Source organism: Osmerus mordax, chromosome 1 (assembly GCF_038355195.1).
Source record: "Osmerus mordax isolate fOsmMor3 chromosome 1, fOsmMor3.pri, whole genome shotgun sequence".
NCBI classification, from domain to species: domain Eukaryota; kingdom Metazoa; phylum Chordata; class Actinopteri; order Osmeriformes; family Osmeridae; genus Osmerus; species Osmerus mordax.
Window position 1 is genome coordinate 25,234,057 of NC_090050.1, and position 25,290 is coordinate 25,259,346.

General features: G+C 48.1%; 1 protein-coding gene across 1 annotated transcript in view; it reads right to left on the minus strand.

Annotated features, from left to right (window-relative positions):
- grm4 (glutamate receptor, metabotropic 4) overlaps positions 1-25,290 on the minus strand; it is a 96,253-nt gene that overhangs the window by 20,467 nt on the left and 50,496 nt on the right. The window contains exons 3-6 of the mRNA XM_067260683.1: positions 12,616-12,751; positions 12,132-12,286; positions 11,187-11,327; positions 919-1,119 (exon numbers count right to left, since the gene is read on the minus strand). Of these exons, the coding sequence (XP_067116784.1) occupies positions 919-1,119; positions 11,187-11,327; positions 12,132-12,286; positions 12,616-12,751 (633 nt within the window). The remainder of the gene's footprint in view (positions 1-918; positions 1,120-11,186; positions 11,328-12,131; positions 12,287-12,615; positions 12,752-25,290) is intronic.

Consider the following 25,290-nt stretch of genomic DNA (forward strand, 5'->3'; position numbering starts at 1 on the left):
GTGTGGTGCAGCTGATGCAACACACCCCAGCTCTGTGTAAGTATGAGGTTCCCGGGTGCAGTAGCGTGAATGCTGCAGCATCTCTTATTAGTCTCAGAAACCAGCTAGCTGACCGCACCTGCTAGCGCACCGCGTCTGCTAGCTCACCGCGCCTGCTAGCGTACCGCGTCTGCTAGCTCACCGCGCCTGCTAGCTCACCGCGCCTGATAGCTCACCGCGCCTGCTAGCTCACCGCGCCTGCTAGCTCACCGCGCCTGCTAGCTCACCGCGCCTGCTTGCTCACCGCACCTGCTAGATCACCGTGCCTGCTAGATCACCGCGCCTGCTAGCTCAGATGTGTTTACTCTGCCATGTGGCTAGTAAACACACACAGCTCCTTGACTGACCACCAAAACACTTAACTATGCTGACCCTTGATCTTCTGCGGTACTTTCCACATGCAGTACCCCCCCTTGGATTTCATCTTGTCACAGTTTTGGAAGAACAAATAAATGTGCAATATCTGAACAGATGTTTCCGACTTCTTTTGTCTTATTTCATTAGACCTGTTCCTGCTTGTGGGGATATTAACACCTTGTCTTTCCTGTCTCTCTTCAGAGGTAGGTAGGTAAACACACCATCTCCCTTTAACAATTTTATTAAGAGCACAAAACTCTTAATAAAAACAAGAACATAAAATCAATTATGTGTCTTATTATAGAGAACTGTGTATGTATGTGTCTCTGTCAGTGTGTGTGTGTGTGTGTGTGTGTGTCTGTGTGTGATGCAAGCTCACCTGTGTGTAGGTAAGTGCCTGTATGTCTGTGTGTGTGTGTCATATCTGTGCATGTGTTTGTGCCAGTACACGTCTGTCAGAGTGTGTTTGTGTGTGTGTGTGTCTGTGAGTGAGAAAAAGACAATGGAGCCTTGCTCACTGACCTGCGAAGTTGAGGCGTCTGATGTGTTTGAGGAGCAGGGTCCCGTTGATGGGGTCCATCCTGGGGCAGAGCCCCACCGCGCCCGGGCACAGCTCCCGGTGCATGTTGTGGAGGGCGTGGGCCATGGAGTACACAGCGTCAATCACAAACTGCACCTTCCCCTCCTGCTCGTACGACGAGTCCTTCCCTATCCGCTCCTGGTCTGCAGGGCGCACACGCCACACACACACGCGCCACACACACACACACAGATGAGGGCTGAACTGTGTGGAATACAAATTCCCGATTTCACCACAGTATCAACTGTTAAGATGCCACTTTATAGGATTAAATTAAATCCTTCAGATCAGCCTACAATGTGTTATTGTTATGGATTCGTACACTAGACAACAGTGCACTATTTTGTTGTGAATGTAGTCTAAAATCCAGAAATGGTTTAAATGATTAATTCACGGGTCACACCTTTCATTTAAATTGAAACTAGCAAGCATGGTTGTGTGTTGTTGTGCAGCTACTGCTTGCAGTGTCTCTTTCTCAGTTCATGATCCAGATGTGGAAGGCTGCATTATGACAGCTGCATCTCGTCACATCAACACTGGAAATGATTTATAGAACACAACACCTACTTCGGCAACCTGTGAAGATTTTACATCCCATAATTATAGTGGAGAAGAAAAAGCATTGGGTTTGTTTCTCCGCTCCTGTCGTTCCGTGATGAACAGAACTACTCTTTTCATGTGTAGCATTGGACTTGCAAATCAAGGAAATTACGGTTCAGTTCAATTGAGCTATTGTTGTCAGCCTTGTCAAGCACCATCATCTAGGCGCTGTATCAGTGCTGAGGCCATCATTAGTTCAGTTTGAATTGGATTTTAACAAGCATCTGTGAATCACTCATCAATCCTTCCCGCCATATGATAAGTAATTTCCGACCCCGCAGTGAGCCAATCAGATTGAGTGTCCACTTGAGAGGTTTAAAGTGGTTCTTTTGGAGGGAAAATGGGATCTTACAATTATCTCCTCAAGACCCTTCCTCTGCTTCCTGGCCGTGACCCCGTGACCCCCGGAGCTGACAGCAGCATGGTGGTCGTGTCCTCCACGCCGCGGCGACAGGATGTTACATCGTCTACGAGGAGCACCAAACACCACAGAAGAAGAAAGAATCTCCACGAGTACAATCACGAAGACGTCCGAACGGCTCTTTGATTTTCCAGAAGTTGGGCGGTTCCCCCTGGCCGGGGTCCCGTCCCAACACCCTCTGCCAGGCCGGGGGTCCCGTCCCCACACCCTCTGCCAGGCCGGGGGTCCCGTCCCAACACCCTCTGCCAGGCCGGGGGTCCCGTCCCAACACCCTCTGCCAGGCCGGGGGTCCCGTCCCAACACCCTCTGCCAGGCCGGGGGTCCCGTCCCAACACCCTCTGCCAGGCCGGGGGTCCCGTCCCAACACCCTCTGCCAGGCCGGGGGTCCCGTCCCAACACCCTCTGCCAGGCACGTGTTCATCTGAAACTAGCGTTACCCTGGGTGTGTAAAGCAGTTTAATTGATTCCACTAAGTTAGCGCTGCTTGAGCCATTAAAGAACAAAGGTCCTTCTAATGGAGAAGCAGGAGCCAAAACTCACGGAGCTAGAAACAGCAGCCCTCGCTAGACTGGGGATGAGAGCTAGAAACAGCAGCCCTCGCTAGGCTGGGGATGAGAGCTAGAAACAGCAGCCCTCGCTAGGCTGGGGATGAGAGCAACCACAGGGTGCTGCCTCCAACAATTAGCCACAAGGTAAACATCCAGACCTCTGCAGTGGAGCAAATCGATGCCAATATCTGAAGCGTGAGGTTTCCTCCACGGAGAAATCTAATTAGTCAAAAACAAAAGCCTTTTCTTGTCTCGCTCTAGGAAAACACATGGATTGTTTTTCTCCTTTTTTCTGTCCTCTGCGTATTAGTATACATTTTCTGTTCTGTCGTCGGAACGGTGTCTCTCTCCCCTGCTGCATGTGAACGTTCCATTCCTGCGTTTGAAACTGCGTTTGATGTGATGGGAGAGACGAGCTGTCCTTTTGTTGTTTTAAACATGTATTTTCTCCCGCAGGGCCGCAGCGACAGCTCCCAGGAGATAACAGGACACAAACGGAGCCATTCGACGAGGGAAAGAATAATCTGGTCACCCCGTAAATGTAATCACTTATGATAGGTGTTGATTAATTCTGGCCCAGGTTGTTCCTCCAGTTTAAGCATGTGTTAATTGTTGTCAGGCATTAGGGTGTGAGGGAAGAGATACAACATGCCAATCCAAACTCCTAGCCGTCTTTTCACTGGAAGTCTATCCATCCTAAATATGTCTTCATCGAAAGAGGCGCCGCATGTGGAGGTGAGATAAAGAACACGAGGCCGTGTTCAATTTAGATTAACAATAGAATAATTATCAGGGATGAGCTAATGACACAGTTTTACATTATTTATTCACCTGCTGAATTCAATTAAGCGTCGCTAGTTGTAAAGTTTGAGGAAAAAGGGGGGTTTGCAAGTTTGAAGAGAAAAAAGTTTTTGAATAACTGTCCAAAAGCTTACAGTTTTTTACAATCGCTATGACCATTTTTTCAATACTTCTAACAAGTTTTCTAAACTGTAAAGGCATCAACACACCAACAACACACAATTGGCAAAATGGTTAATTTCATGCTCAAAATCACACATCGTAAACTAAACTCAAACAGTCATTTTCATAACACAAAAATACACTAAACAATACACCATGTCTACCAAACACTAACACACATTCTCTTTCAACAGGAACATTTAGTCAATCATAGCACAATGTCATAAAAAACACTAACATCAGAAGGAATTACAGAAACTGCATTCTGTTATATATGTGTCAGGTCTCACAGTATATGGATCATAGATTGTGTTTACAATGCAGTTTTTTTCAAGCATCTCTACATATTTGTTTTGTTGGGTTTAGTAAATGCATCCATTTAGTTTCTTTTGCTGCAGAAATCAGAACAAAAAATGAATGACCCATCTCAGAGTAGCTTTATAGAATGTACGGTTACTGTATTGAAAAAATAAAAAGACAGAAACATAATTGCTGCAGTAAAGGCTTCGGTTGCAACAGGACATTACTGCAAGAAATATGCAATAGAGCTGCCATTTACAGTATTTCATCAGTTACCCTAGCTCTGGCCCTTCTGTGAGCGCCACCAAGGATTTTAACTCCTCTCCCTAGCCCTTGTCCCACTCCTCTCCCTTGTCCTGGTACTTGTCTTCCTCTCCCTCGTGCAGGCATTATTCGTACTTTCTTCGTGTTGCTCTAAATTGTTCTTTTCCCACAGAACATCAGCCCAAAGAGGTCCTCTTTATATACCATATGGTCATGCGATTGAAATAACCTCAACACCTGAGTGTTTCCTAGTTGGGAATCAGCTGGGATTTACAGTATTTGCATAACTTCAACCAGCTGTTTCTCAGTTCCAATGGAATAAAATACAGGGGATATATTTGTGTTTCAATTCACAATATGAACAGCTGTTGACTTTGACTTTTGCCAATAAGTTAGGTTTCGAACATGATGTTATCTGTTCTGACATACAGTGTGAAAGCATTGGTAAATTGTGCAGTAAAAATCGATTGTTTTGGTCTTGGTTGAGCTTGTGGGTAAAATAAGTTCAAGGATTTTAAATTTGTGTTTACACTATGCATTTTGTGTCAAATCTTCAAGAAATGTGTTCATTGTATTGCCAACACAGACGGATGTTGTGCTAACTGTGTCAAGAGTTTAGGAAAATTGTTAAAAATATTGAAAAAATTGTCATAGCGATTGTAAAATACTGTAAATGCTCTGTCTCTCTCGGTTAAGTGACGTTGATTGAGTTTTTACAGCTAGTTGTTCTAATTTGCTTTCTGGGAAAGAAGGTCCGATTTCACAGAGATAACCAGTTTTTCTCGAGACAGAAATCAGAAGCATTTACATTTACATTACATTTAGTCATTTAGCAGACGCTCTTATCCAGAGCGACTTACAGTAAGTACAGGGACATTCCCTAGCATGTTCTTTCACTAAAGACACCGATCTTGACCTACTCGTACTCTGAAGAAGAGGCCCTTCCTCAACACTGTGGGCGTGGAACGCCTGATCCTGTGATCCTCCAGTGTTGGAGCTGCTCACAAGGCCCAGATGGTTCCCTTATCTCGACAGAACCACTGTGGGTTCAGAACACAGCTTTAAGCGCCTGACACTATGTCTCTTTCACTCATCTTGCCGCTGCTGTGGTAGAAACGTGTTTCAGTGGAGTCAGTTGGCTGAGCGGTGAGGGAATCGGGCTAGTAATCCGAAGGTTGCCAGTTCGATTCCCGGTCATGCCAACTGACGGTGTGTCCTTGGGCAAGGCACTTCACCTTACTTGCCTCGGGGGAATGTCCCTGTACTCACTGTAAGTCGCTCTGGATAAGAGCGTCTGCTAAATGACTAAATGTAAATGTTTCCCACAGCAAACCAAAAGCGATTTAACGTTCCGGATAAGCCAGTGAGCCTGACCCGCATGGTGTAACGAGGGAGGTTACAGTTCGGTAATTGCGCTCAACAGGTGTTCTGATTGGCCAGAAATACCAATCTGGATGCCTAAAATACCAGACTGTATATTATCACAGTTTGGCCGATGTGTTTGAGGGCAATCAGGGAGGCAGAGAGGAAGTGATATCTCTCTCTCTCCCTCACGGAGAGGTGATCAGAAGCCCACACACACCCAAAATAGCTGATACCTCACTCTCACTCAGACCTCTCTCTCTATCTGTCTATGTGTCTCTCTCTCTCCATCTCTCCCCCTCCCTCTGTCAGTGTGTCTCTCTCCATCTCTCCCCCTCCCTCTGTCTGTCAGTGTGTCTCTCTCCATATCTCCCCCCTCCCTTTGTCTCTGTCAGTGTGTCTCTCTCTCTCCATCACTCCCCTCTCCCTTTGTCTTTGTCAGTGTGTCTCTCTCCATCTCTCCCCCTCTCCCTCTGTCTTTGTCAGTGTGTCTCTCTCCATCTCTCCCCCCTCCCTTTGTCTCTGTCAGTGTGTCTCTCTCTCTCCATCACTCACCCCTCCCTTTGTCTTTGTCAGTGTGTCTCTCTCCATCTCTCCCCTCTCCCTTTGTCTTTGTCAGTGTGTCTCTCTCCATATCTCCCCCCTCCCTTTGTCTCTGTCAGTGTGTCTCCATCTCTCCCCCCTCCCTTTGTCTTTGTCAGTGTGTCTCTCTCCATCACTCCCCCCTCCCTCTGTCTTTGTCAGTGTGTCTCTCTCCATCTCTCCCCCCTCCCTTTGTCTTTGTCAGTGTGTCTCTCTCCATCACTCCCCCCTCCCTCTGTCTTTGTCAGTGTGTCTCTCTCCATCTCTCCCCCCTCCCTTTGTCTCTGTCAGTGTGTCTCTCTCTCTCCATCACTCCCCCCTCCCTTTGTCTTTGTCAGTGTGTCTCTCTCCATCTCTCCCCCTCCCTCTGTCTGTCAGTGTGTGTCTCTCTCTCCATATCTCCCCCCCCTCCCTCTTTCTCCGTCTGTCTCCAGGTCCCTCTCCATCTTCCCTCATCGCAGAGTCAATTCACACCCACATGCTTCCCAGCCAGCCTCCCTGCCTTCAGAGAAATCTATTTAGATTATCAGCAGCCGGACACCCAGGTGCCTCCCGGGGCGCGGTGACAGGGCCTCTCCCCGAGGCCTCCTCCCAGGTGCCTCCCGGGGCGCGGTGACAGGGCCTCTCCCCGAGGCCTCCTCCCAGGTGCCTCCCGGGGCACGGTGACAGGGCCTCTCCCCGGGGCACGGTGACAGGGCCTCTCCCCGGGGCACGGTGACAGGGCCTCTCCCCGGGGCGCGGTGACAGGGCCTCTCCCCGAGGCCTCCTCCCAGACGCCGCCCGGCCTTCACCCTGAACATTAACTCTGCTGTTTATCTCGCCTCCACAAAACACCGGCAAGTTGTAGATGTCTGGGCAGAGAGAGAGGCAGGCGGGTGGCAAGACGTCTTGTCAAGAGCCACATTCGCTAAAAAGCACCCAGCTGTCAGCAGTAAGACTACAGTCATAACTGTTAGTCCTGAAACTGACCCTGCCTGTAATAGATTTGTAAAAGGGCTGTAAAAGGGCTTTCAGAGTACTATCAGTCAGTAGCCTGGCTTACTACGCACTTTTTTAAGGGACTGAACTTGTGCTTAAGAGTACAAAATGTTTCATTTTTGCCTATTGCACCACAAACGGTGCCTGTCATCTCCTGTAGAGATATGACAGCCACGTCTGCTGTGTTTCAGTCGCTGACAAGGACGATGCTGTTTTTAAGTAAATTCTAGCGATCTGAGACCAAATATCAGACAGGTTGTCAGATAGCCAGTCTCCTTTTATGGGATTCCACTTCACTGGAGTCTTGATTATTTGGAACTGGAACTGTTTTGTAAATGGCAGAAGAAGTTCCCAGTTCCCAAGCTGCTGAAATCTGACGGTTAGTCCTGCTGTACTGTCTATTAAGATCCTGTGAATACCCACTCACATGGGTGCAGAAATGTTAACATGCACTTACATACAATAAATACTTACATACAGTACATACTTACATACAGTACATACTTACATACAGTACATAACAATATAAATGCAGACATAAATGTTTTATATGTAGTATATGCAAATACCGCAGATATACGTAAATAAACCCCTCCAAAAAAGTCCGGAAACGTTATTTTGGTCGATTATTCCTCCCCTTCAATAATACCAATTGGTATTGTATTTTATATTGTTGGAAAGCCTGATTAGTCACCTTTACAATGAGGTACAACTTGTAAGGATCGTGCATTCGTGGGATGAGCAACACAGCTAACCGTGTGGGTAGCGGCCCAAATCTTTTGCCATAATCCCCTGCAATATTCTTCTGTTGGTATTCACTCTCGTTTTGAGTTGCTTGGTGGATTGGATAATTGCACTCTCCCACAGTAATAAGGAAAAAACAACACACATTGGCAATTTTTACACTTCATTCATTTTACACTGTCAGGGACCTCAGTAGCGTGTGGAAGATCTATACGCAGCCACAACAGCTTGGCACCTCCTCCTCATGCTGGTCACCAGCCTGGTCACCAGCCTGGTCTCCAGCCTGGTCACACACTGCTGTGGGATGGCATCTCATTCCTCCTTGTCGCAAGTCAGCGAACATATTTGCGTTGGTCACTCTGGCACGTACAGGACGCCCAAGCTGATCCCACTTGAAGCTCAAAACGAGAGTGAATACCAACAGAAGAATATTGCAGGGGATTTTGGCAATTTTTTGGGGAACGCTACCTACATGGTTAGCTGTGTTGCTCATTCCACGAATGCACGATCCTTACAAGTTGTACCTCGTTGTAAAAGTAACTAATCAGGCTTTCCAACGATATAAAATACAATACCAATTGGTATTATTGAAGGGGAGGAATAATCGACTGAAATAACGTTTCCGAACTTTTTTGGAGGGTTTTACATATGTACATACACCTACATATTTACATACATACTGTATATCCATCCAGACTGTACACACACACACACACACACACATGCATCCAGAGAAGGTGAAGGTTGTGTCTGTTGCTGCGTGTGCTGGTGCAGTTTTCTCCTTTATTCATCAGCCAGAAGAACCCTAAACCCCAGAGACAACGGCTCTCTCCTCCCCCCCTGCTCTCCTCCCCCTCAATCAATATCCATCCTCCATCTCCTTCATTCACAGATAAAAGACAAGTATCTCTCCCTCCCTCTCTATTTCTCTCTTCCCCTCCCTCTCTCTCCCCCTCTGTATCTCTCTCTTCCTCTCTCTCCCCTCCCTCCATCTCTCTCTTCCTCTCTCTCCCCATCCCTCCTTCTCTCTCTCCCTGTGTGTTTGATCAGACAGAGCCTCAGTCCTGTCAGAAAATTGATTATTCCTCCTCTGTTGCCTCGCTCCTCCGCTCTCAGCCTTGAGTGTCTGTCTGTCCTCGCTCCCCTGCCCCCTGGCCCCCTGCCCCTCCCCCCTGGCCCCCTGCCCCTCCCCCCTGGGGGTCCACCAGGTACCGCAGGTGATGTCTCAGCTGGTGGATGAAGCATGGCATGGCGGTGTCATGAAGGTGTGTGTGTGCATGTGTGAGTGTTTATATGTGCGTGAGACTGTGGTTTATGTGTGTGTATGTGACTGTGTGTGTGTGCGTGCGTGTGTGTGGGGGTGGGTGTGTATGTAACTGTGGGTGTGTGTGGGTGTGTATGTGACTGTGTGTGTGGGTGTGTATGTGACTGTGGGTGTGTGTGGGTGTGTATGTGACTGTGTGTGTTCGTGTGGGTGTGTGAGTGAGTGCCCGTGCCTGCTGGCGTCCCTACACCTTCTCCAAGGCTCTGACAGAGGACAGGGCCCAGAGCAGCGAAAGGCTGTAGAATATTCAAAGGTAGTCGCCAGCTACATGATGTGCTTTCAAAAAGCATGGCCTGTCTGTTTGTCCTTAAGCGGAACACTACGAAAGAATTATGCTTCACAAAGGAAAACAGAGGTTCTTTTTTCAAATCCAGCCCTCACCTTTGTGTTGCCACCTGTACAGTGTGTTCTGTGCAGACAAGCCTTTTATCTAAAGCAACAGATTTACTATTTTTCTGGACTCAAGAAATGGAAATAAAGTCCTTCACCTTTATGCTGTAAGCATTGTGTTCAACCAGCCGTGCTCTAACTGTATGGCCCATTTCCATGGTTCATACTGCCCACAGTTTTACAGCGTGCTTTTCTACCTGGTAGTCTCGAAAAAAAGATTACAACAAAAGTGTACAGAGGATAATGTAATATTGTAGGGACACTAAGTTAGGGCTGTAACTTACATTGTGTTATTTATTACACCATAGGGACTGTCACAGATATATGTTTGTAGATCATTTTTGAATAAGTCAGATGGCTGAGTGGTGAGGGAGTCGGGCTAGTAATATGAAGGTTGCCAGTTCGATTCCCAGCCGTGCCAAATGACGTTGTGTCCTTGGGCAAGGCACTTAGCCCTACTTTCTTCGGGGGAAATTTCCCTGTACTTACTGTAAGTCGCTCTGGATAAGAGCGTCTGCTAAATGACTAAATGTAAATGTATAATCTAATGAGATGAAGTATTTACCCACAGCCGAGTAACATGACCCACAGCCCAGGACCTGACACCTCACTTCATCGTTCATTCATCTGGTACCAGGAGGGTACACCTTGATCTGGTACCTGGAGGGTACACCTTCATCTGGTACCAGGTGGGTACACCTTCATCTGGTACCAGGAGGATACACCTTCATCTGGTACCAGGTGGGTACACCTTCATCTGGTACCAGGTGGGTACACCTTGATCTGGTACCAGGAGGGTACACCTTCATCTGGTACCAGGAGGGTACACCTTCATCTGGTACCAGGTGGGTACACCTTCATCTGGTACCAGGAGGGTACACCTTGATCTGGTACCTGGAGGGTACACCTTCATCTGGTACCAGGAGGGTACACCTTGATCTGGTACCTGGAGGGTACACCTTCATCTGGTTCCAGGAGGGTATACCTTCATCTGGTACCAGGTGGGTACACCTTCATCTGGTACCAGGAGGGTACACCTTCATCTGGTACCAGGAGGGTACACCTTGATCTGGTACCTGGAGGGTACACCTTGATCTGGTACCAGGAGGATACACCTTCATCTGGTACCAGGAGGGTACACCTTCATCTGGTACCAGGAGGGTACACCTTGATCTGGTACCTGGAGGGTACACCTTGATCTGGTACCAGGAGGATACACCTTCATCTGGTACCAGGTGGGTACACCTTCATCTGGTACCAGGAGGATACACCTTCATCTGGTACCAGGAGGGTACACCTTGATCTGGTACCTGGAGGGTACACCTTCATCTGGTACCAAGCCCTGGATGTGGTATGTAAACACAGCCCTGGATGTGGTATGTAAACACAGCCCTGGATGTGGTATGTAAACACTGCCCTGGATGTGGTGTGTAAACACAGCCCTGGATGTGGTATGTAAACACTGCCCTGGATGTGGTATGTAAACGCAGCCCTGGATGTGGTGTGTAAACACAGCCCTGGATGTGGTATGTAAACGCAGCCCTGGATGTGGTATGTAAACGCAGCCCTGGATGTGGTGTGTAAACACAGCCCTGGATGTGGTGTGTAAACACAGCCCTGGATGTGGTGTGTAAACACAGCCCTGGATGTGGTGTGTAAACACAGCCCTGGATGTGGTGTGTAAACACAGCCCTGGATGTGGTGTGTAAACGCAGCCCTGGATGTGTCTCTTACTGGTGCACTTCTTCAGGCCCGAGCCCTTCTTCACCGCGTGCCTGCTGAGCTTGCAGCTGAAGTTGTTCTCCCAGAACTCAGCGAACCAGATGTTCCTCCTGTTGTTCTCCAGCGTCCTGCTGATGAAGTAACGATCGAACCCTGCGGACACGGAACACGTCACTGTCACCAGAGCCTCGTCGGAGCAGGAGCAAACAGCGTTACTGGCAGGTCCAGGACGTCCCAGGAACATGCTGTGTGTGTGGGACGCTGAACATGGCTTTCTGACACATGGGTGGTAGTGTGTGTGTTGTTGTTGTTGTGAGGATCTGTGTGTTGTTGTGAAGATGTGTGTGTTGTTGTTGTTGTGAGGACGTGTGTTTGAGGACGTGTCTCCCTCTAGACTCGTACACAGTGTGTGTCTGAGTGTGTGTCTGTGGTGTTGTGTGTTGCTATGTGTGTGTGTCTGTGGTGTTGTGTGTTGCTATGTGTGTGTGTCTGTGGTGTTGTGTGTTGTTTTGAGGAGTGTCTCCCTCCGGGGGGTGTGACTGGCCGGTCACCAGGTGGACTGAGATGCCAGGAAGCTGTCATTAGGGACAGCTGCGTCTGCCTGATGATGTTGGCATGGTTACAGATCCATTATCAAGTTCACTCAGAAACATTGAACCTACATGCACCTTTACTGAACTCTTGTTTCTTCGACATTCTGCTGTTATGGACTCATTCCTCCGTGCCGGAAATACAATCTCAGTTACATCAGTATACTCTCATTCCTCTGTGTCTAAAGCTACATCAGTACCTCTGCCTGACTTCTTCTTTTGCACTGTACTGTGCAAATACGAGTCCCTGTAAGACAGACAGTATTGATGGAGTTCTCCTTTCCAATATCATCCCAACGCTTACATTTCTCCATTCCATGTCTTCCCTCCCCCTCCCTTTTCCCCGCTCCCTCCCCTCCTCCCTCACCTCTGATGGACTGGCGTTTGGGCAAGATGGTGACGGCTCCCTCTGCCATCTCCTCCTGGTTCAGCACGGGGGAGATCTTGGAGCCCCAGCTGTCCGACCCCACCCAGATGAAGTGACCCGTCTGGTTCGCCTTCTTGGCTGCGTGTAGTAACCTCCTGCAGGGGTGGAGCACCAGAACCAGGTGAACATGGAACAACGACTACATAACCAGGAGAGCATGACCGTCATGGACGGGATGACCGTCATGGACGGGATGACTGTCCTGGACAGCTTCTGTCCGGCTGCCTCTCCTGCAGGACCAGGTACTGTAAACATCTCAGCATGGAACATACAGGGGTAGACAACCAGGTAAACATGGCTAGCAACCACAGCTAAGGCCAGCTGAACTCACCCACTCTCTCTGTAATAAAAAACTTTCAGTTTCTGAAAATGAGAACAAGGGATTTTAAGGAAAAGTCGAAGAAAATACAGTTAGTTTCTTCACCTGATGTCATCCTCGTTGGCGAATATGATGACCACCCTGGCGTTGGGGTTTTCTCTGAGACGGCGGATGACCTTGTCGAATTCTCCTGCCTTCGGCTCGCGTGGGATCTTGACGGACTGAGAGATGCAGACACCACCTGAGGAAGGAGAGGGATGGAGAGACGGAGGGAGGGAGGGAGGGAAAAAAAAAAAAAAGAGAAATAAGGACAGAGATGAAACCCCTCTAATCTTATGGGCGTCTCACTGCGGGCGTGTAGGACAGCTTAGCAGAACATCGTGTACCTCAGTGTGTGCAGGACCTGAGGTGTTGGGAGTCAGGACCTCACTGCATGAATCATGATTGCAGCACAGCAAGCTGACAACCCACTGGGGTCTGACATGGGGTGTGTGTGTGTGAGGGTATTTGTGGTGTGTGTGGGGCAGATAAGGAGTCTGACATCACTTGAGTCCTATTCATTTTGAAGATGCTCTTTCCTGATCAAGGACAGCTTTCATCATGACACTTCAGATGCAGAACAACCTTTCAATACTATTCCACACACACATTTTTTTTCGAAACTTTTGTTAGTACTGTTCTCTGTGTGTACCGAAAAAAAACATGCTGCATATTTGTGCTCTGTTTTATTTTTGACTCAGTGTTGTGCATGAACGAGTTCAAAAGAACGCGTTCATTGAACACGTTCATTTTTATGAGAACGTTGAACTGAACGCAACTTAATGACAAATAATGAATTTGAACGGAGAACACGTTCATATTATCTGAGGTCTAACTAAAACGTTACGGAATGTTTTCCTTCTCCTGAGGAGAGACGCTGTCTAAATTGAATGCTTGCACCATGTCGTTGCTGAGTGTCCGTAACATTTTCGCCATGTAGCCTAACCTAAACCAACTAACTCGACTTCGCACTATGTTACCCATGATTCATCGCACACACGTAGACCAAACAAGCAACGTATTCCAAGACAACAGCTCTCCGTCTCATAAAAATGGCAAGTGAAAGCAGAGACAGACTCAGTGACTACATCTGATCTGATGCACCTTATTATTTTTTGCAGGATTTTTACACACAGTAAACACACACATTAAAACTATGAAATGAACTATGAACTAGTTCAGAATTTAAATGGTGAACTATGAACGTGAACGATTCATATTTACTTGTATGAACTGAACTATGAACTAGTTCATGAGAGGTATGAACGTGCACAACACTGGTTTGACTATGATAAAAGTAGGCCTACACTGATTTCACAAAAGGAGAAACAGTTAATTCTGCAGAGTCATTGTCCTTCATATAGTGTGTTCCATTTCTCTGTGTTTTCAATTTTGCACTTCAGTGTGCTGTAAATGCTTGGTAGTGTGCAGCCAATGCTTACTTGTGTGTACTCAATGAATGGTATGTGTGTGTCATTTGAATATTATGGCTGTATGCACCAAATGAAAACACGAGTTCCATTTTGTGAACAGATTTGATGGCAAAGAGTCAAAATCTTGCAAAGGGAGTGTCAGGTTTAGCATTTTGTGTGTGAGGTTTTCAGTTTTGTGTGTGCAGTTTTGAGAAAGCCGTTATTGTTTTGAGAAACGTGTTAACAATTGGGAAAAACTGTAAAGCAGCACAGCTTAGACCCACATATTTCTGTAGAAGGCTCAAGGCCTTCAATCTATCACAACAATCAAACCTATTCATATGGAGTTCATGCGCAATCAGTTTGAAAATCGGATGGCTTTAGCCCTGAAAACACAATTTTTTATTTGAGCGCTTCACTGGTTGCCATTATTGAACATTGTACCTTGTATTATGGAGGCATGCATGTGTCTTTATGTGTTTGATAGATCCTGGATTCAACAGGGCAAATAATTGACTCTGGGAACACGATCTCGATTCCAGACCCTTTATACCCATTCCAGAAACTATCATATGTTCATTCTCTCCATCATTTAAAGCATTGTGATATCACCTAAGGTTCATGTGCACTAAACACCCTTGAATTGTTCTTCTGCTCTTTCCTGTAGTCAATCTGAGCACCGCAATATGATCTGAAAATCGTTTTAATTACTAATAGGTGATTAAAGACACGGATAATACCCTTGGTGATGGCTGGAGCCTGGGGAGGGAGGGAGGGAGAGAAGAAGGGAGGAAAAGAGGAAAGGAGAGAGGGAAGGAGGAAGGTAGGTGGGAAGGAGAGAGAAAGGGGGGATGGAGAAGGAGAAAGAGAGAAGAGGGAAGGAGGGAGAGAGAGGGAGGAAGATCTCAGTGGCTCCTTTTAACTCACCAGTGTATAAGATAGCAGATCTTAACAAATGAACTGTCTGTTCTTTCTCTCTCAGCCCAGTGTGAGATTTCCAGCCCAAAATAACCGTCTCCACCGAGACTCAGGCAGCGCTGCTATCTGGGCTCAGTGTCACAAACGCTCCTCTCTCAGGGTGTGGGGAGAGATGAGGAGAGATTAAGAGAGATGGGGAGAGATAGAGATACAAAAGAGAGATGAAAATACAGATGAAAACGAGATAGGCAAATGAGATAGAAAAATTGAGAAAAAAAGAGAGAAAATAGAGAAATAGAAATAGAGATATAGGAAGTAAAACTTAAAGGTCCCATGGCATGAAAATTCAATTTATGAGGTTATTTAAAATTAATATGAGTTCCCCTAGCCTGCCTTTGGTCACCCAGTGACTAGAAATGTTGATAAGTATAAACCAAGCCCCGGGTATCTTCTCCGCCTTTGAGAAAATGAAAGCTCAAACAGTCCGATCTGGAACCTTTCCCCTTATGTCGTCATAAGGGGAAAGGTTACCTCCCCTTTCTCTACTTTGGCCCGCCAATGAAAAAATGAGCTACGACCGTGCGAGCGTGATAGTTTTTTCCTCGAGACACATCATGGCTTGCAAACGACCGAAGCATGGCAGTTAGCCCCAGCTCTCTCCTCCTCATAGCAAATTTAAAGCTACAGACACAGAAATGGCACGTCTTAAGGAAAGCTGTAATTCTGCACCAAGGCTGAATTTCGGGAAAGAGACTTCAGATACAGTATTAGGGGACCACTAAGGCCTATATAAAAGCATCCAAAAACAGCATGTCATGGGACCTTTAAAGAAGTATTAAACTGTTGCGTACTGGCTGGTAACGTTTGTGGTGTTGGATAGACTCTGTTCAGTATTTAAGTTCTGAAAGGTCATTGTGTGGTGGTTTATGAACACGTACTGACCACGCATGTTAAGGTGAATTGCATGCTTGACTTTGATATTGATGCAGAAAACTATAAAACGAATCCCACAGTTTGTTGTCATCATACACCTAACACCTAACACCCCCATGTAGAAACAGATCTTGTGCTTGATCTTGAGGGCTTGCATGTGGTTTGGCAGCAGCATCTGCTGTGAGGTTGTTCAGAGGTTCCCTAAGTTTCAACATGAACACACTTCCCCTGCAGGACTGGGGCGCAGATCCAGACAATCAAAACAGCTGACCTCCTAACCTCCCTGGTGTCCCTGTGACAGTCCTGCCAAGCCGGGCTAGGCTGGGGCTAAGCTGGGGCTGGGGCTAGGGCTGGGGCTAAGCTGGGGCTGGGGCTAGGGCTGGGGCTGGGGCTGGGGCTAGGGCTGGGGCTGGGGCTGGGGCTAAGCTGGGGCTGGGGCTAAGCTGGGGCTGGGGCTAGGGCTGGGGCTGGGGCTAAGCTGGGGCTGGGGCTGGGGCTAAGCTGGGGCTGGGGCTAGGGCTGGGGCTAAGCTGGGGCTGGGGCTAAGCTGGGGCTGGGGCTGGGGCTAGGGCTGGGGCTAAGCTGGGGCTGGGGCTAAGCTGGGGCTGGGGCTGGGGCTAGGGCTGGGGCTAAGCTGGGGCTGGGGCTAAGCTGGGGCTGGGGCTAAGCTGGGGCTGGGGCTAAGCTGGGGCTGGGGCTGGGGCTAGGGCTGGGGCTAAGCTGGGGCTGGGGCTAAGCTGGGGCTGGGGCTAGGGCTGGGGCTAGGGCTGGGGCTGGGGCTAGGGCTGGGGCTGGGGCGAGGCTGGGGCTAGTAGCAGCCAAATGCCGGCTGTGTGTTCTTCCTCCTATCCAGCACTACACCAACTCACAGTATGTTCTAGACTGTAGTATGTTCTACTACTGTGTGTTATAGAGTGCAATCAGGAGTTTCTTTTGTTTCATGACACCCAAGACTCAAACTGAAATCAGAGTTGTCCAGAACGACTGCGAAACAGGAAGTTGTTTTGTCAGTGGACGCGTGAGGTTGCTGTCTCTCTGGTGTGGAATTATCAGACTGTTTCCCAACAGTTATAAAAATGTATTCATTTGGCAGAAGATTTGATCCAAAGCGACATACAGTACAGGGGGGATTTTAACCTGCAATCTTGTCTGCAGTCAGGTGTTGTATTGTCTGAGCTACAGCCTACCCTCCCTGTTGCACTTTATGATGGTGCATTTTTATTTTATTGTGAATGTGTCGGGAATGTAAATATGAGACACCTGAGAGGAAGAGATCCTCTTCTCCTTGTTAAGGTGCTGGTTGGTTTATCCTCCCTGAAGGAAGGAACAGGACAAAGTCAACACATCACTTTTCTAGGATGGATCTCAGGGTCCCTGTGAGCTGAGAGCTTTAACACCTCACACAACCTCCAGTCTGACTCAGCTTCACTGCATGTCTGCTTGTGTTACCGTAGACGACACAGTCCGTGTGTTACCGCAGAGGACACACTCCAGTACCAAGAGACAGCGGCGCAGAGGACACACTCCAGTACCAAGAGACTTGCGGCGCAGAGGACACACTCCAGTACCAAGAGACAGCGGCGCAGAGGACACAGTCCAGTACCAAGAGACAGCGGCGCAGAGGACACAGTCCAGTACCAAGAGACAGCGGCGCAGAGGACACACTCCAGTACCAAGAGACAGCGGCGCAGAGGACACAGTCCAGTACCAAGAGACAGCGGCGCAGAGGACACAGTCCAGTACCAAGAGACAGCGGCGCAGAGGACACAGTCCAGTACCAAGAGACAGCGGCGCAGAGGACACACTCCAGTACCAAGAGACAGCGGCGCAGAGGACACAGTCCAGTACCAAGAGACAGCGGCGCAGAGGACACAGTCCAGTACCAAGAGACTTGCGGCGCAGAGGACACAGTCCAGTACCAAGAGACTTGCGGCGTGGACGAGAGGCAGTCACATGAAGCGGTTCTGTCCCACCCATGGCCGTTCCCCAGCTGGTTTCCCCTGCTCTAAAGCGTTCTGTCTTCCAGGGTGTGTGTTCTGGTCCAGTTCCTGTCTCCCTCTCCTGCCGTGTTCTTGTGTTTGGATGAGTCAAGTTTTAGTTCTCTCTGCTCCTGCCTGCTTGTCTCCTGTGTGGGTCCCCCTGCACTCACCCCCAACACATTCCTTCAGACGTTTAAACACGTGCTGGCTGATGAGGCCTCTCAATGCTGTCATCGACAGACGTCTAGTCCGTGCGTGAGAGTTTTTAAGGAAACAGCCATTTGTACAAAAAACTCCCAGAAATAAATCCTGGGATCTTTCTGTTTTTTACCTCCTAACCGACACGCTAGAGGCGTTATTTCCCACCAATAGGAGAGAGACGTTGTCAAGGAACGCTCCGGGTTACCACCAATCAGAGCTAAGCTTCTGTGATCACCGCAGGATGCCTAAGAAACTCCACGTGTGGAGGTCTGGTCAAGTAAAACAAGCAGGCCCTTTGTAGCCCTTCATTGCACCGGGCAGGAGGAATGCTTATCAAACACTCTGGTACATAATGAACTCACTGTCTCGGGAGCATTAACATAAAAAGCAGCAAAGCTCTTGTGATGAAAATAGTGGAAGCCGACAATGATGGATGTGTTACGTTGTTTGTGTGTGTTGTATGTGTCATGAGAGGAGAAGAGAGTTTTTAGGTTTTCTAAGATACTATAAAAACTTTGGTGAAACTTTCGATAGCGGTTCTGCAGTACATTCTTATTTGAAAAGGAAATAATAGCCACTCATCTTTCAAATATGTTTGATATGTTACTGAAAAAGATGGCATGAACTGCTGCCCTTCACCTCAGATTATAAATGTCAGACACTGTTTTCTTTTACCAAGGAAAATATTCCGCCTTGTCTTTGATGTTTTTAAAGGTAAAGTTGTGACTCCTGTAAAAGTGTTGAGTAAGCTAATGAGGCCCGCTGAGAGTTGTTTAGCAACACAGACAGCTCAGTGCCAGCGGAATGTCAATTTTGAGGTTTGGAGTGGCCCACTAATTTCCGCCAATTATGTTCCAACAATCCTGTTCAGGCCAATTATGTTCCCGCAATCCTGTTCCAGCCAATCACCTTCCACGAGGTGGGCCTTCCTCCTTGGTTTATGTTGTGAAACCGCTGTCAATCAAACTCAAGCTGGAGGAAAGTTAATTAGAATTAATTTGGTACATTTCCAGCTTTAAGGTGCATACTATGCGGTCATGAATGACCAATTTTAGGACAGCGTGGGGTCACATGTCTTCTTGTTTAGCGGCGGTCTGGACAGGCCAGATAAACAGCAGGACGGAGTGTGCCTCTCTCCTCATCCTCTCCTCCTGAGACATCTCACGTTGTTTGTAATCTTTTTTTGTGAAGGAAAATATTCCACCTCCTCTGTGATGTTTTAAGTGCTGCGCTGTACCAAACCAATTTGGCATCAAAGAGACTAAAGATGAAAAGAATTCAGAGGGACAATAAATCTGTTCTGGAAACGAACGTGGCTATTTTCATTATGAATGCACTATCCTAGGCTCCTTGCTTTTCACAGATATACTTCTGCTACGTGAGACGTTGCTTTATAAAAGTAAACACAGAGTATTTGATCTTTGCTGGGCTTCTCTTCTCATTAACTGCTATAGTCTCCTGGAAAGAGAGAGGGATAGGATGAAGGGATGAATGGATGGGTCCATAACTGGATAATGAAACAGCACGTTGTGTTATTCAGAGTGTTTCCCTGATCAACAGGAGAGTTTGGCTCATGGTCCAAGGCTCTGACAGAGAGATGGGTTGGGCCTGTGATGCTCCAAGGCTCTGACAGAGAGATGGGTTGGGCCTGTGATGCTCCAAAGCTCTGACAGAGAGATGGGTTGGGCCTGTGATGCTCCAAAGCTCTGACAGAGAGATGGGTTGGGCCTGTGATGCTCCAAAGCTCTGACAGAGAGATGGGTTGGGCCTGTGATGCTCCAAGGCTCTGACAGAGAGATGGGTTGGTCCTGTGATGCTCCAAGGCTCTGACAGAGAGATGGGTTGGGCCTGTGATGCTCCAAGGCTCTGACAGAGAGATGGGTTGGGCCTGTGATGCTCCAAGGCTCTGACAGAGAGATGGGTTGGGCCTGTGTTGCTCCAAGGCTCTGACAGAGAGATGGGTTGGGCCTGTGATGCTCCAAGGCTCTGACAGAGAGATGGGTTGGGCCTGTGATGCTCCAAGGCTCTGACAGAGAGATGGGTTGGGCCTGTGATGCTCCAAGGCTCTGACAGAGAGATGGGTTGGGCCTGTGATGCTCCAAGGCTCTGACAGAGAGATGGGTTGGGCCTGTGATGCTCCAAGGCTCTGACAGAGAGATGGGTTGGGCCTGTGATGCTCCAAAGCTCTGACAGAGAGATGGGTTGGGCCTGTGATGCTCCAAGGCTCTGACAGAGAGATGGGTTGGGCCTGTGATGCTCCAAGGCTCTGACAGAGAGATGGGTTGGGCCTGTGATGCTCCAAAGCTCTGACAGAGAGATGGGTTGGGCCTGTGATGCTCCAAGGCTCTGACAGAGAGATGGGTTGGGCCTGTGATGCTCCAAGGCTCTGACAGAGAGATGGGTTGGTCCTGTGATGCTCCAAAGCTCTGACAGAGAGATGGGTTGGGCCTGTGAGAGAACAATGGTTGGTGTGTAATCAAATTAAATGTTAAGTGAACTAAGAGTATATTGAAAAATCATCAAATAGTTAGTTTCTGTATGGGTTTGAAACATGGGTTTGCCTCAGAAACATTGATACAGTTAGCACCCCAGTCAACCTGAAGGTTTAGTATAGATTATATATGTAAGTAAGGCTAACCTTACTACAGGTGTATAATAACAGGTGTTAGTAAAATGTATGTACTTTATATATGAACAAATGTTTGGATGTCACTTTGGATAAAAGCTAGTCAGTTGGCTGAGCGGTGAGGGAGTCGGGCTAGTAATCCGAAGGTTGCCAGTTCGATTCCCGGTCATGCAAACTGACGTTGTGTCCTTGGGCAAGGCACTTCACCCTACTTGCCTCGGGGGAATGTCCCTGTACTTACTGTAAGTCGCTCTGGATAAGAGCGTCTGCTAAATGACTAAATGTAAATGTAAAAGCGTCTGCTAAATTAATAAAATGTAAGTGAATGAAATCATAAACATAAAATATATCAAACACATGACAAACGAGAGGATATTCATAACACACAGCTCTATAAGACAGTCCAGCTCTGAAGGTACCATATACTACTGAAAATACTATGTACGCATATTTAAAATGTAGAAAACTTTAGTTTTGTACAACTGCACGAAGGGAATGATAGTTGAGAATGTGGAGAGACTCAAAGGAGTTCTGGAGGAAGATGAAGCTGCTGTCAGCTGCTGTCCTCACGTTCCCCTCGACTACAGGAGAACTCAGGGAAGGACTCATAAAAGACCCAACACATTGTTCATCTCTCCCGCTCGACAGTAAAGAGCGCCTGGCAGGGGGCTCCAGGCCAGGCAGGGGGCTCCAGGCCTGGCAGGGGGCTCCAGGCCTGGCAGGGGGCTCCAGGCCAGGCAGGGGGCTCCAGGCCAGGCAGAACACAGACAACAAATGACACAGATGACCTCAGGCTTTCAATATGGCAGCTGTGATCTGCAACACACCCTGGTCAGACCTGCCTCTCTCTCTGCAATGTAAAGATGATCTTCCTTGAGACTCATTAAATATGAAGGAGTAGCGGATGGTGAGGTCATCCCTGAACACCTAACAACGTCTGTTATGGCTACGCCAACAGTGCCACGCGACACAACCCCAGACACACACCCTAGACACACACCCCAGACACACAGAGAGGGAAATTATGAAATATGGTGCAGAGAGAGAGAGAAAGGGAGAGAGAGAGGCAGGGAGAGATGGAGAGAGAGACAGAGAGAGAGAGAGAATGAGAGAAGAGACGGAGAGAAAGAGAGTAAAATGAGAAGGAAATGGAGGGAGAGAGAGAGAGGGAGAGATAGAGAGATAGAGAGGGAGAGAGAGAGATAGAGAGGGAGAGAGAGAGATAGAGAGGGAGAGAGAGCGCAAACAGGGGAAGAGACAAGGGAAACAGGGAGAAATCAGAAAGTGAGAGAGATGGAGGGAAAGAAGTTAGAGAAAAAGATAACGGGAGAGAGAGAGTGAGGAAGAGAAACAGAAATGAGAGAGAGACAGAGAGACACAGTCAGACAGTGTGATCAATGACAGCTCCTTGTGATGCCAGTCATGCCAGCTCTCCAAACACAGTCCTCCAGGATCACGCTCTCGTCCACCATGTAGCAGACCGTGTCAAGCGCTGCGACGCCCCCCCTGCCCTGACCCGGAGTAGCTGCGCTAACAGCAGGCTAATCCCTGGTGGTGTGGAAAGCGACATGCTGGGGCCCCAGCACCATCTCATCTGTCCACTTCTCAACACCACAAAAGCCTTTACAGAAGTCAGAGATACCACAGAGAGCTCCAGATTCATCAGCGTGTGTCTCTGTGTGTCTGGCTGTACGTCACCTGTTCCAGGGTCTGGATGGTGTGTGTGTCTGGCTCTACATCACCTGTTCCAGGGTCTGGATGGTGTGTGTGTCTGGCTCTACATCACCTGTTCCAGGGTCTGGATGGTGTGTGTGTCTGGCTCTACATCACCTGTTCCAGGGTCTGGATGGTGTGTGTGTCTGGCTCTACATCACCCGTTCCAGGGTCTGGATGGTGTGTGTGTCTGGCTCTACATCACCTGTTCCAGGGTCTGGATGGTGTGTGTGTCTGGCTCTACATCACCTGTTCCAGGGTCTGGATGGACACATCCTCAATTAAAGGGTGATGGGATCCTTTTCACCCTTCAAACTTGTCCAGACCATAATACTATCCCTTTGTTGGAAAGAATTTCCACCTACAGATGTACGGTTAATTCTGCCACGGTGCAAATTTTGCCAATGTGAATGTTTCAATTAACATATAGCTGGGGGAGGGTGGGGGAGGGTGGGGGATGGCGGGGGAGGGTATCAGCTCTCTTGGTCAGGTAGCCAATGCCAACAAACCCACTGTTTGACAGTGGTCGATACAACAATACCAATATGTATCGTGATAAGACACTTCATCGTTAGCAATCAGGAGAAGAAAACTGTTCGATAGAATGTTCGATAGTTTCACTGAGGTTGAGATGACATCACATCTCAATAGCGACATCGTAATAAGATTTATAGATGCCAATTCCTCCACAATGCTTACAAGAGTACTGCAGCAGAATACGTCAAATGACGAAAGATAGTTTGATAAATTCCAAACCAACCACAGCAGTAAGCAGTATTGATGCCTGAAGTCTTTGATTTTCATCGCTGGCCAAAACAATGTAATCTGATATTGTGTCGACTAAGGGCATTAATTAAACAAAATGAGAAACACATTTAGTATTTACTTTTTCTTTCCTTCGCACCAATCGCCCCCACGCCTCCCCACGCCTCCCCCAGTCATCTCCCCCACGCCTCCCCCAGTCATCTCCCCCACGCCTCCCCCAGTCATCTACCAGAGGTCGGCAGTTATTCTGTTGTTTTAGTTTCATTTCAATACAGCTGAAATGATTCTGGATGAATCAAATTTAGTTTGTTCGTTTTTTTCCCTGAAGGAGGAGGGAGTTTGTGTCTGAGGGCGAAGCAGAACCACCAGGATACACAAGGACGCGTCTCCAGGACCCTGCTGGGAGGAGAACATGTGACTCGATGGAACGAATTCCGCCAAGAATGGAATTTCCCTGTTTTGTTTACGAGGCAGATTAGAACTATGTCAGATCTGTCAGTGGGCTGGCTGACACGCCTAGCCCGCGAGCAGTATCTGCTCATTGCCATGTAACATGGCAGGCGGGCACATGTAGATTCATGCTGATGAACGTGCCGGTAGCGAAGGGGTGTAAGACTGTGGTAAACAGAAAAGGTTGTTCCTGCTCCCTTTTATGCCATGAAGCCTCAGGCCCAGCCGTCAGCTTGACATCATCAGCACTAATAGGCCAATTGGAATCCTATTTGTATCTTGGTGTGCAGCCTATTACCTTATGGAAATTGTATTCATGAAATTGCATTAAGCGCCAAGGTTTTCCCCAATCCAGTCTCTGCAGCAGTCAAGGTTCGACTAGCTTCAGCGTGCTGTGCCGTGAGATTGGTCGTGTTACCAGGTCCTGGTTCTAGGTGATTGTTCTATTTATTTTATTTTTACTGGAACCATACGTCAGTACAGTGGTACATAAACAACCCCATGCACACACAACCTTCTCTAACACCACCCGCCCTCCCTAGGTCACGGGGACAGGAGTCTCTCCTCCTTGACAGCAGGTGTGTGTGTCTGTCTGTGTGTGTGTGTCTGTGTGTCTGTGTGTGTGTGTCTGTGTGTCTGTGTGTGTGTGTCTGTGTGTGTGTGTGTGTGTCTGTGTGTGTGTGTCTGTGTGTCTGTGTGTGTGTGTCTGTGTGTGTGTGTGTCTGTGTGTCTGTGTGTGTGTCTGTGTGTGTGAGCATGTGGGGGGGAGGTCTTCCACACACCCATTTCAAAAATTGACCCTTCAAGGACTTTGTGTAGAAATTACATTTGTAGCCCCCTTACCAGAATCCTGGGGATTTGGGGTACCGTGAAGCTGTCTCACAGTAGTGTACGCTGTGAAGCTGTCTCACAGTAGTGTACGCTGTGAAGCTGTCTCACAGTAGTGTACGCTGTGAAGCTGTCTCACAGTAGTGTACGCTGTGAAGCTGTCTCACAGTAGTGTACGCTGTGAAGCTGTCTCACAGTAGTGTACGCTGTGAAGCTGTCTCACAGTAGTGTACGCTGTGAAGCTGTCTCACAGTAGTGTACGCTGTGAAGCTGTCTCACAGTAGTGTACGCTGTGAAGCTGTCTCACAGTAGTGTACGCTGTGAAGCTGTCTCACAGTAGTGTACGCTGTGAAGCTGTCTCACAGTAGTGTACGCTGTGAAGCTGTCTCACAGTAGTGTACGCTGTGAAGCTGTCTCACAGTAGTGTACGCTGTGAAGCTGTCTCACAGTAGTGTACGCTGTGAAGCTGTCTCACAGTAGTGTACGCTGTGAAGCTGTCTCACAGTAGTGTACGCTGTGAAGCTGTCTCACAGTAGTGTACGCTGTGAAGCTGTCTCACAGTAGTGTACGCTGTGAAGCTGTCTCACAGTAGTGTACGCTGTGAAGCTGTCTCACAGTAGTGTACGCTGTGAAGCTGTCTCACAGTAGTGTACGCTGTGAAGCTGTCTCACAGTAGTGTACGCTGTGAAGCTGTCTCACAGTAGTGTACGCTGTGAAGCTGTCTCACAGTAGTGTACGCTGTGAAGCTGTCTCACAGTAGTGTACGCTGTGAAGCTGTCTCACAGTAGTGTACGCTGTGAAGCTGTCTCACAGTAGTGTACGCTGTGAAGCTGTCTCACAGTAGTGTACGCTGTGAAGCTGTCTCACAGTAGTGTACGCTGTGAAGCTGTCTCACAGTAGTGTACGCTGTGAAGCT